This window comes from Hippoglossus hippoglossus, chromosome 13 (assembly GCF_009819705.1).
Source record: "Hippoglossus hippoglossus isolate fHipHip1 chromosome 13, fHipHip1.pri, whole genome shotgun sequence".
Classification (NCBI taxonomy): Eukaryota; Metazoa; Chordata; class Actinopteri; order Pleuronectiformes; family Pleuronectidae; genus Hippoglossus; species Hippoglossus hippoglossus.
In genome coordinates, this window is record NC_047163.1 from 13,823,957 (window position 1) to 13,836,706 (window position 12,750).

The 12,750-nt window shown below is 41.9% G+C and overlaps 1 protein-coding gene across 2 annotated transcripts; it reads left to right on the top strand.

Annotated features, from left to right (window-relative positions):
* The first annotated feature begins 258 nt into the window (after positions 1 to 258).
* npat (nuclear protein, ataxia-telangiectasia locus) lies at positions 259 to 12,455 on the top strand. Of its 2 annotated transcripts, none has more exons than XM_034603815.1 (17): positions 259 to 458; positions 1,007 to 1,125; positions 1,232 to 1,292; positions 2,151 to 2,223; positions 2,360 to 2,400; positions 3,582 to 3,803; positions 3,923 to 3,998; positions 4,289 to 4,412; positions 4,946 to 5,037; positions 5,189 to 5,270; positions 5,380 to 5,476; positions 5,584 to 5,700; positions 6,334 to 7,746; positions 8,328 to 8,428; positions 9,087 to 9,180; positions 9,307 to 10,673; positions 11,512 to 12,455. In XM_034603815.1, the coding sequence occupies exons 1-17, from the start codon at positions 422 to 424 to the stop codon at positions 11,590 to 11,592; spliced, it is 4,197 nt and encodes a 1,398-aa protein (XP_034459706.1). In that variant the 5' UTR covers positions 259 to 421; the 3' UTR covers positions 11,593 to 12,455. The 2 variants fall into 2 exon arrangements, with proteins under 2 accessions (XP_034459706.1, XP_034459707.1); XM_034603816.1 differs by having other exon boundaries at positions 270 to 458; positions 4,289 to 4,391.
* Positions 12,456 to 12,750: the final 295 nt, after the last annotated feature.

Here is a 12,750-nt window from a genome sequence, read left to right on the forward strand (position 1 = left end):
ACGTCATATCCAGGTCACGGTAGTAGTGAGCGAGTCCTTTCGCTTTAACGCTAACACCAAAGCACACTTGCTGCTTTGCTAGCTGCTGTGCTACTACATCGACAGAGTGGCCATTAAATTCGCATTCAATAAAAGTAATGCTAAACATGCATGTGGCAGCACGTGGGATATAGTGTAGTTCGATGTTTTCGAAGGGACTACAACCACCAGGAGTCCAAGCGGCACATTACTCCAACACTTCCGGGGTATAAGTGATTGAGTTCCCCGCCTTTTGACTGAGCAGCAGTTTCTCTGGTCGTCCTCTGACACCGGCGGATTTATTTCAATTTGACGCCGAATAGCGCGTCTCCGACATATTGTTTCACGAACATGTAGCTGATTTATTCGCTTGTTCGCCGTCTTCGTCCACTAACGAGCAGACATGTTGCTGCCGTCGGACGTCGCGCGGCTTGTTTTGGGTGAGTCAAATACAAAGCTGTGTGATGCATTCACGTGAAGTCTGCAGAATAGGAAGAAAACGAAAAACAGAACATACTCTCGTCTTTTTCCCAAAGTGTAAAGCCCTTTAATGCGAGATGATGTTGTAGGTAAACAGCTTGAAATCGCTATTGTTGTTGTTTTACGTTTTTATTGTTGTTTCTTTTCCGATTCCAACTGTCTTTATAGGTCCTAGGTCACGGACTGAACGGTTTGGTTTTTGTTGTAGCTAACTGCCAGTTGTGTGCATTTGCAGCCATTCTCCCCACAGTACTGTGCTTATTTCCACCCCGATTAATACACCGCCCCTGTCACAAAATCTCTATTTACCTGACTCTTGAATTATGTCTTTTTTTCTGCTAAGATCCCACTCATTGTCTCGCAATTTCAGTTTAAACAGTAGGGCCTGAACGCACCATCAGCCAACAACGACACTTAACTGGGAACAGGCGCCCCAGAGCTTATACACGTACTTAGGAAAACTTTGTATTCACTGTCTGAGCTTTGTTTTATGAATGTCTTTCTCCAGGCTACCTCCAAGAAGAGGGGCTGTGTGCCACGAGCCAAGCGTTCATCCACGAGAGCCCCAACCTGAAGGAGTATGCTGAACACACCACACTAGATGGGACTATTCCTGCCTGTGTATTTGTAAGCATCTCTTTCTCTCTGATAAGGCCTCTCACTAATTGTTAACATTAAGATGAAGGCACTGATTACATGTGCATGTGTGATCTGTTGTTTTGTTCCCTCACAGTCAATCTTTGGGAAAGGCCTCGCAACCATCTTAAATGAGTATGTGGCTGCCAAAACAAAGGGTGAGTTTATCAGCCATTATCACCGTTAGAGATGAAACACCGTGAACATTTTGTATCACAATTACAGCGACCTAAATTATCAAACTGTTATTAGTGTTATTGCTTTATTGTTAATTGTGATGACAATGTTCCAAAAAGTACAGATACACATACTGAAGTAATGTTATATCAGCAAGTTTTATATTTAAATAATATATTATTATCAATAAAATAATAATATAGTGCCACATAACATCATATTAAATTTGCAACATTAACCTTGAAGAAGGTAAGGTTTAGCTTGCTAAAGACGCTTTTTGTTTTGGATTGAATACTTCCTGTAATGCAAGTTGAAATGAAACCATAAATAACGAATTCAAATGTGCATGTAAATAACAACACAACCACTATGAACAAAGTGATATGCATGTAAGAACAATACAACTATTTGTAAACAAATCAGATGTCGGATGTTGATGACATACAATAGTAACACAAAACAAGCAGAGTCGGAGCAAAGGGGAGAAGGTTGACAACTCGTTATCTTAAGTGCAGACGTCGACCCTAAATGTCTAAGAGTCAGGACAAAATATCAGCATTTGCTGAACCTGTGCGATTTGGCAACAGTGGATGCTTACAGTTGCTAGCTATTTTCAGAGCACTAGCAGCTCATGCTGTTACACTATCAACCAAATCACCACGGAAATCACAGCAAATGTAAATCGAATTGGTACAAACAACCGTCAGAAATGTTACCACTGTATACAGTGAAACCGGTAACTGTTTCATCCCTAATTGCTATTTGTGAAATGTAACATTTATTACTAGATTATTCCAAAATGTAACATTTATGGTTTATACTTGTGTTTGTTCTTTCAGAGTCTTGTCATGAGGTACCTATGATGATGACCTCTTTGTGGAAAAAGTTGGATTTTACACTCAACCAAATCAAGTAATTACACTCATCAAGATTCAACATCTCATCACTGCAACTGTCTCAAGTTGAAATGATCTTTCCTAATGATAGTGGACTTTCAGTGGGATCTTCATCACTCATACTGCTTCATTGTCCTCTATCTTTCTTTTAGGTCACTGCAGAATTCACCAGCTGTATCAGCAAGTCAGAGAAGTGAGTGTGCAATATTTTAATTTTGTTTCAATTGAGGGGCATTACTTTGCACAATCAGGTTTAAGTTTGATTGCCACTGGGAACTGTGAGGCATTGAGGGATAAGGCTGTGTATGTTCGCCGTAGTTCTGCAATTATGTGCCCCACTCTCTACCTCAGAGTTGGTCCAGACTGTTTAACTGTTTCCATCAAAGAGTCATGGCTAAGCTAAGTGTGCTAGCATAATACCAGAGGCCTCCTTACTAAGGTTTTGAGCTATTATGTTGGACAGGTAACGATAGTGTAGAGCGGATTATGCATTTACATGTGAAGCTGCACATTTTGGAATAGCCTGACTATCGTCTTTCTTTAGAAGCCTATTGTCAGCATAGTGTTGTTTATTACAGTGTTGAAAGTTGAAGCCTCTAACAACAGCATGCAAAACTTACCAACACAAATAAATTCACAGAATGTAAGAAACACTGGTCAAAAAAGTATCTAAAGGGATAGTTCACTGAAAAAAGGAAAAGCCACTCATTATCTACTCATACCTATGCCAATGAAGGGGTGGGTGAAGTGTTTGAATCCACAAAACACTTTTGGAGTTTCAGGGATAAACAGTGTTGCAGCCACATCCAAAACAATTGAAGTAACTTGTGATACATTTTTCAAACGTAATAAAACAACAAGAAAAAAACACAACATGCCTCCATACTGCTCGTGTGGTGTCATCCAGGTGCCGCAAGCCCCGACATTCACATTCGACTCGAAACAAGGTCATTTACACCAAGTTTTTAGCCTAAAAGTCCACTACCGGAAGTAGTGAGGCTAGCGGTTGTAGCGATGCTAGCGTTCGCGCACTCCTCTTGTGAACTTGTGTTCAGTGTGTGTGCGTGTTTTTTGCGGTTTGTGCTTGCGACGTGAACTTGGCTCCAAGCATGATATCAGTGGACTTTTAGGCTTAAAACTTGGTGTAAATGACGTCGGGCCGTTTGAAAAAGTTATCACCAGTTACTTCAATTGTATTGGATTTAGCTGCAACACTGTTTACCCCTGAAACTCCAAAAGTGTTTTGAGGACTCAAACACTTCACCCACCCCTCCATCGGAGTACATTATCATTTGTGGGTGAACTATTCCTTTAGAGTGTAAATAGAAAATCAATATACACAACATTTGATCTATTTTCCTCTATCCATTGCAGCACGTTCACGCGTTGGATTAGCAAACATGGCAAGACAGCGGGTCCTGACCGTGACTTCAGCCGGTGCTGAAACGAGCTCCATCATCAGCCCGGCACACACCTTGCACAGCATGTTCAGCCACTCGACTCCTGTGAGCTACTCTGCTCCGCACATCAGACAAGCTCTTGGCAGTGGCACACCCCAACAGATCCATGATGGCAGCCGATTACTGAGTATATCAAGTCAGTATGATAAAATATGCTTTTTATATATTTATATTTTATATTGTTTTGGCACTCGCTATAAAAAGTCCCAAAAAAATAGCTTTGGATTGATGTGTGACCACATGTGTTCATTACAGGGGATTCACCGGTTCATATCATTGTGTCAGAGAATCGGCTAAATCCAGGCCCAATGTCTCCTGGACGACGGAAATGGTAAGAATACTTCTCATATTGCAATTATTTTTAACCCCCTCTTATTTAGAATTAAACATATTCTTTCCACTAACCCACTGTGGCTTTCAATACAAGATTAAAGTACGTAAATAGATAATAAAACAGGAAAACCTGACTAGAACAAAACTACCACGAGTCCGAATGTCTGCTAGGATAATGGATAATGGATATTTTTTGCTTGGTGTTTGGGGTGGGTTTGTATGGCATTTTATTTTTACTCTTGTTTTGCCTGTGCCTTATGCAGCTTAAAATCTTTCCTTTGCCTTCAGGGACACACCCAGGAAGAGAGGTGGTGCTCAGAGTGGAACCAGTGGTCCTGGCAGATCTGCCACAGCTGTCAGTAGCGTCACTGCTGAACCCCAGCCTGAAGAGGTTGTTAATGAAACTTTTCCTGTAGGTAGATCTGCATGTTTCATGTCTGATTTCCTCTCAGGTGCTATGTTAGCATTAGCAGACGTTTACTTACTCAAGCAGAATGTTCTGGACTAAGCTTCAAATTGAATTCCTTTACTCGCCAAGAGCTGTCGTTAGCAGTGGAGATGTTAACTCCTTTGATTTGCATCTGCTGAAGTTAGCATGCTAAGCAGTTGGTGCCGGCCCAGCCAGCTTGTCTCATCATTTTCAATAACAAGTCACTGTGTTTCAAGACACCATCCCCTGTTCCTGGCAAGAACCTGTGTTCAGCGATGAAAACTGGAACATGCTCACTTTTTAAACATTGTTTTCAGGGATTTTCACTCGCACAATATTCTTCATCTGTCTTGTGCAGCAAATCAAGGCTGAACTACATCTATACTCTCACAGTTGTAGGACACTTGGTGAATGACGTGATGCTGCAGACACTTAATAAAATATTTTACATGCATGCTCTCGAAAGTATCAATCAATTTACAGATTGAATAATCATCATTTGTTTCTCTCCACAGCAACTTGTGATACAAAATGCACGTGACCGGATACTGGGTGACAGATCATTACAAGAGAAGCTTGCTGAAAACATCAACAAAATCCTTGCCAAGTAAGTGCTGAGTTGGAACCCAGCATTGCCTCACTGCATCCGTATTAAGTCCATTTAAATTGATTGCTCATGATTTTATCAGTGACAATGACTGTCGGCAGGGTAAGGAATGGTTTTACTATTTTCTTCTCTGTTTTGTCTGTAACATCAGTGAACCAACGCCTCAAACATCCAAGGCCTCTTCAGCCACAATGGAGACAGACCCGTCTATAGATGAAATCCTAGGATTACAGGTGCTGAAAAAACTATAAATACCAGTATCATTAAAGCATAATCACTTTCTCTGTTCTTATTTCCGTGTGTGCCATCATATTATTTCTTGACACATATCCTCTGACACAGGGGGAAATCCACATGAGTGACGACGCCATCCACGACATTTTGGAGCAAACAGAGTCTGACCCAGCTTTTCAGGCCCTCTTTGACCTCTTCGATTACAGTAACTATGACCTTCTTTTTTAGACTGAAATTGTTTGTTGTTCAGATTGCATGTTTTTCAATTATGTAAGAAAGCACAATGAAAAGTTTTCAATTATGTATTTGCAGATAAATCCAAATTCCCTGATGGAGAACCCGGGGATGAAGATGTGAGCAGTAGTCCCGAAGAGAGTGATGCTGCTGGATCTTCATTGACGTTCAGACCCCTTCTGAGTGATGATCCAGGTATTCTTTTGATTCAATAGTGCACTCTTATATGAAGACTACACAGATCTCATCACTTGGTCTTCAATCTCACACAGGTAGAGACAGGTTTTTGACTTCAAACTTCATGTTCAGTTCAGTTTAGATGTTGTCAGAATTACTAGAACAACTAGAAGGGCACTCGGATAATGCATACCACCACCAAGGTCTAACGGCATATCTCTTAATGTTAATGTTAATCAAAACATAACCTTCTTGGCGAAGGAAATAAATGTGGTGTTAGAGGCTTACAGGCAGCGTAATGGTTCACCAGATCAATTATTCCATTAGGAGTTTCCAACTTAAACGTCTTTCCATGTGATATCAGGATTCACTTAATGTAATTAAGAATGCAATGGATTTCCTAAGTTTATATGAATGTAGGTATGTCTGCAGTGAAAGTATCATCCTTAAGTCAGTCACACATGTCATTGTAACGTAGTACTTGGCTTTCTCATTGGCTCTTTTATTGTATGAGAGCGGGAGGACAGGCTTCACTAGAGTTTGCAGACTGGTCACAGTTTGACGACTACACCATAACATATTCTTTTTATTAAGAGAAGGTGTATTTGTGTTAATTGCTGATCATGATTTTTATTTTTGTTTATTTTTCAGGCACTACACAGAGAGATACTAACGTTTCTGATACAAACCCTGTGACCGTGAAGACGAGAGTCGGACAAGATCGTAAGACCAGGAAGTCTGCTCCTTCCACCTTGTTAAAGAAAACGCTTCTTGCCCCCAGAGGTAAAGCCTCGAGAATTGAGGGCAGTTCAGCCAGATTGTTAGTGAGTCATGGGGAGCACCGAGGAGTCTCACCTCCTGCAAGGAAGTCGAACAGAAAAGAAAGAGCCTCGCTCTTTAATAACAGTGTTGCTGTTACACCGATGGATATTGATGAACCATTGAATACACCCCCTCCTCCTTCAGACAGCATGGCCTCTTGTGAGCCTGTCACAACAGACAGCACCTTCACAACTGGTCTCTGTGAATCGGTTCCCTCATCGAGAGTCTCAACTGCACTTGTTGCACCGTTGGTGACGTCAACCTCTAATGTGGATGGAAAAGAGGAGCATAAACGAGCACAACATTCTACAGAGCAACCTACAGTCCCCTCTTTAGCTCTGAGTGATCCGCCTGATTATTTGTCTCCTGTACAAGTTGAACTCACTCCTGCGTCGACTGTTGACCTGTCTGCTATCGCAGCTTCTAGCGATGGAGGAGACACTCATCTAGGCTGTACTCACTCTGTAACATTAGAATCTGCCTCTTCCACATCTGCCTCCTCAAACGCCACAGTTACAGCTGTGCCTGCCTCGCCATCAGCTTCCTCTGTTGCACCATTCAGAGCAACACCTGACTCACCCATATGTGCCTCTGCCTCTACAACTCTCACAGCTACCCCGACCTCATCCACACCTGCCTCACCCGCATCATTCTCCTCCTGCGCCCCAGTTGCGTCAGCACCTGATCCTTCATCCACCAATGTCAACCCCCAAAGCAAGGCTGCCGCAGATTCCAGTAATATAGTTTCTTTGAACATCATCATCAGTGATAACCAGGAAGAGGAGCTGGCCAACGACGCTGCCTTGAATCAGGCAATTTCCAGCATTTCTGAGGATAAGATACCCACCATCTATCTTTCCTCTCCAGCCAAGTCCCTTGGATACTCTGGCATCCCTGGCACTCCAAAGAATAACTTGGATGAGGTGGCACAGGCAGTTAGTAGTTTACAGGGCTTCGAGGCAACTGCTAGTCCTCTCACCGGTAAGGCTTTGGGATTGCTGGCATCTCCATTATCAGGGACATCGCAGGCCCAGCAGAGCTACGTAATTCAACTACCCCTGGACACTACTAACCCTCCTCTCCCAGGAGCCACTGCCAGCTACTTCCTTGTGACTGAACCCCCGACTGCAGACGCTCAGTCCAGACAGGTGCTACTCCCTGCTGGTGTCTCAAAGGGACAGCCATTGCCTACCAACCAGTTTGGGGCGACTACTTCAACTCATCCTCAAAGCTACTCCACTGGTAAGAAACAATGGAGTACAAGAGTGGCTCATCTTAAAAGACAAAAGTGAATCGTGGTCTCACCTTAATGAGATAAAATAAGATCCTCTCTTAGTCCCGCCATGGGCACAGCTGCAAAGGGATATTAAAACTAGTAAATAAGTAAACATATAAACACATTTTTTTAAACAATTCTTAACTGACATGTACAATTAAACAATTAATAAGAATCCTTATTACTACCTGTTAATATTACAGAAGCATTGATTTTTGGAAAAATATACAAAACAATCATTTTGATTTGCAAAAATGCCCAGTTATATGCTGAAGGAGAAAGAAATTGCATTTTATTTTAATTATTATGAATAATGAAATATTTAGCAAGTAGTAATAATACTGTATATTGGCTCCAGGTTATTTCCTACAGCTCATAAGATGTCCACTGGTTTAACAACGAAGCACAATCCCCCCCCAGATCTGCGCCCATCCTTCATTGTGTTGTGTCTCTGATTCTTTGTTGTTCATTACCTTCTGTCTGTCAAGACTATTACCATCGTCTACAATTAGTGTTGGTTAAAACATTCTTTGTTATTTATGTGCAGGGTCCACTCTCATCTTACCATCACCTGTTAAGCCCCTGATGCTTCCTATTACTGTTATGGGCCAGAACTCTCTGGGGAATGTCCAGATGGTGTCTAATCAGGTAACACAACTTTATGATCAGTTTGTATGGTCTGAGCCTATAGGTATTTTTTGGTTTTACCATTTTTTAAAAGAAAAACAAGATGATGCCTGGTCATTCTGCTGACCCTCCAAACTTTTATCCACCATTCTGCCCCTTTTGAGAAAATTTGTTTTTGCTCTGTGGCAGAGATCATATCTGTATCATGAGATCTACCAGGCAGGTTTCCATGAAAACTACTACAGATGTTACCCAAAAGATAACCAATGATATTTTGTGAGCTTTGCTCTAACAGCATCCCCAGATCAAACTTTAATAAACAATGTGTCCAAAAAAATTCAAAATTTGTTTGAATGAAATCTACATTTTGTGCCCCTCTCAAGTAATCTCCTTTCCGAATTTGTTATAAATTATACTTCTTAATCATATTTCTTCTTTCATTGTTATAAAACACTGAATATATTAATGAGCCAATGATATTTATTTTCTGAAAAAACAAACCAATTATTGTCCCACTATGGCTAAGGCTCCATCAACAGTAAAATATATATATATATATATATACTTGATAATTGTGTAACGTGGACTAAAGCACAGTGTCCCCTCAGGGGGTTTTCATTGGCTTTGGAGCTTTTAGCAATATCCAGAACAATAACACTTATCTCTGTTCTTTTATCAGCTGGTTGCCATACCAAATCAAGTGTTGGTACAGCAGCCAGAAACCATCAACCACAAACCTTCCACAGTGGCAGTCAAACAATCCACTGCTGCTGGTAAGTAACATGCTAACTTGGAGCAGTAATCCCTGATTTAGTATATTCTTATATCCTCAGTGGTGTTCTGCGTTATGTTTTCATGTCACTGCTTTGCTGCTCTGACCATATTTCTCTGAATTTCAGGCACTGAGGGAACTGTTGTTGGTAAAGTAATTCAACCTGCTTCAGCTGAAAATACAAGCCAGCAGGATGCAGCCAAGAGTTCCAATCATCGTAGAATTTTATTTTTTGACTCTTCTGCAGGAGTTCAACTACAAACCCCTGAAACCACAAAAGTCACCTCACCTGCAGCCCCAAATACATCTACACCACGATCTGTCCAGCAACCTGGGAAAGTAAAAACACAATTAGTCCCTCAAATACGGCCTGCTATCTTAAGTGGCAACAAGCCCAAGAGGAGAATAGAGATTACCAGATGCCCAACTGATTCCCAGAATTTAGGAGGGTTAGTGAAGGAGGCAGAGAATTCCAGGCCTCCACAACAGCACCATAAAGTTCCTGTTAAAAAGACCTCTCGCAAACAAGATCATAAGATCAACAACCAAGAGTCTCGAAGTGCAAGTGCCAGCAGGGTGGGTTCCTCACAGCCTGAGGCTTTGAAAAAGCTAGAATCAGGAAGAAGATCCAAATCTACTGACAAGAAAAACAATAATGATAATGGAGAAGCAAAAGCTCATGATTCACAGAGGTCAAGGATGTCTTCTGACACCGCAACGAAACCAGGAAGTAGAAAGGAGAAAGAGGAAAGCAGCAGGAAAGAACCTGCAGAAAAGGCTCCTGCCAAATCGCGAGAGGGCCGCACAGAAAAGAGGAATCCTTCTCAGGAAACGCCAAATGTGACAGCCAACAAGGAAAATGAAATTAAGGGGCGCGTGCAAGAGCAGCAACAGCAGTCTACATCTGCATCCTCAGCATCAAGCGACCTCAACCCTCCAGCTGTCACTCAACCAGAATCTAATCCCCAGTCCAAGGCTACAAAAGCCCAGTCAAAGTCCTGCTCTCTGGCTAAACAGGCAGCTGAGATGCTGCAGGACATCCAGGAACTAAACTCTCCTTCCACCCCAGCCAAGAGGCCTGGAGCAAGTACCTCAGATATAAGCCTACCCAGTACCCCTGGGACCGGCTGTAACCAGGAGGAGTCCACCGACTATCCCAGGACTCCTTCCAGACAGAAAATGGGTAAAGACGGAGAAGGGCCTCAGAAGCGTCTCATGCCCCCCAACACCCCGGATGTCCCCACCTGCAGCCCCGCCAGTGAGGCTGGCAGTGAAAACAGCATTAACATGGCCGCTCACACACTCATGATTCTTTCTCGGGCTGCCATCGCTAGGACGGGCACTCCCCTGAAGGACAGTTTGCGTCAGGATGGAGTTGGAGAAAAGTCACCCACAAGCTCAAAGAGCTCTAAAAAACGCAAACAGTCTTCTCCCACAGCCAGCACGCCTGCCAAGAAAGAGTCCAAACGATCGCCGGGCAAAAAGAATGACCGGGTAGGTATAGTGCTAGTACTTGTCAATTGACACGTTATAATGCATCTTGGTCTATATAATGATATATATAACTATAGAACATAAAAATTGTGGCTCATGTATTATTTGTCATTCAGTTGAATAATTGATTGATTCTCTCAGCTCAATTTAAATGTCATGCTGACGGTAACCTAAACTCCGACAACCCTAAAGGATGAGCCAGAATGCGCTTGCTCTTTTTAATGACAATATGCCCTGTCTGGCCGAACAGTACATACTGATGGAAGCTAGGTTTAGTCTTTCAGCTTTGACCTGCGCCTGACTAGAGGAGTTTGATCACACAGTACAGAGGAGAAACACTTTTAAAGACATGCAGGTTAGGTGCATAGCAATCTAAATTACCTGAAGGTTTGAATGCGTTTGTCTGTCTGTGTTACCCCTCTAATGGCGGTCTGTCCTGTCCCACCTGTATGTCCGGTGTGTCCTCCATCACCCTGAACAGGATAAACAGTTAAGGATTTAAGTAACGACATGGCCATTACTCTGGTGCCACCATCAGGCCAATCTCTATAATTTTTTCGACCTACTCATAAAAAACAAAGACGAGCTAAATAGTCCCCCTTTTTTTATTAATTCAGTCACATGGAGCTGGAAGCATGTTGTTCGACCTGTTGATAAGAAACCTGTTCAATCGACACCCTCTGGGACAGTTGGGGTCCTTGCATATTTTGGTGTCGGGCTGAAAAGTTTGGGAACCCCTTTGACAAACAGCTACACCGCCTCATCAGTGGTATTTAATTGTAGAGTTGCGATACATATTTGTATGAATGTAGTTCTGACTTTTGCTTTAAATCTGCAGGAGAAGAAGAGACTCGTCGATTGCTTTCCCCTGGACTTGGATGTGGATAAGTTCCTGTCTTCACTTCACTATGATGAGTGAAATCCGACACACCAACAGGGAAGGACTGCCCTTTTCACTACCTGCTTAGGTTACTACCCAGGAATAGAACAAGCCATCTGCTAAAACAGTGCCTCTGGTTCCTATTAGTAACATTGCCCGAGACCTTATAAGCTGCAATGCCGCCTTCAGCCAATGAGGAACTTTGATTCTGCTGGCTAGTTTCCAGTGCGGGCAATCAACACAACATCCTGTTAAATGCAGCAAGGCAACCACGGCACGGTGCTGTACTGTTTATCCTCATGTTTGCTTCATGTTTTAATCACCTTTTTTATTTACTACAACAAAACAATTACACATTTGTCTGTGGGCACTTGGCCATAAATGGTGCTGGTTGCTTAAAATTGGTGATTTAAAACATTTCCTTGGTCAATATTTGACTCTAGTGCTATATATGTGAACATTTTTGGGAATATGTTGCTTCCTTTTATTTGAATAACACTGAAGAAAAAGTGTTCATGATCAGAAATGTCTGACTAACTGAAGAATAATGTTATGAATGTATATATTTTTTTCTTGCATACACAAGTATAGTGTTCCTTTTTTGTTTGTTGGTAGAATCAGACGCATACTTTGTGAAAATGCAACTGTGCATCTTTGCACACTCAGGCTTCTTTCAGTGTTGTAATAAAACTAAGATACGGCCTTGTGTGTTTTTCCTCAGTATAAACTTGCTGGACCTGTTCAAAAGTACATCTTAAAATGGAAGCACCGAACCTCCAGACAGCTTATGTAACTTGTCATGTGCGTGGCAAAATTGTGTGAATGTTGTGAAGCCAATAGGTCACATGAGGAATGGAATAGCACCTGAGAATTGAGGAATAAATGGTCACATGTGGCTTAAATTGTTTGTTGCTCACTGTCTCCATATCACAGTCGGCAGCTTTTTTCTGTGAGGTAAAGTGTTTTTTTGGTGTCTAATGTTTGTGAGATCTTCCAAGCATGCACTCTTGATATGTTGAAGCTCCTGACCCATGACACATGATGGACATGAAGGTGGACACTGGGACTGAGCAACAATTCTAAAAACATTAGCAGGAGCAGTTTTAACGTAATATAACTTTGCTTTTAACACATTTTTAAAATTATTTTTAATGAATATGGGTCACGAGTAAATCCCCTGAAAGGTCAAACTGAAGT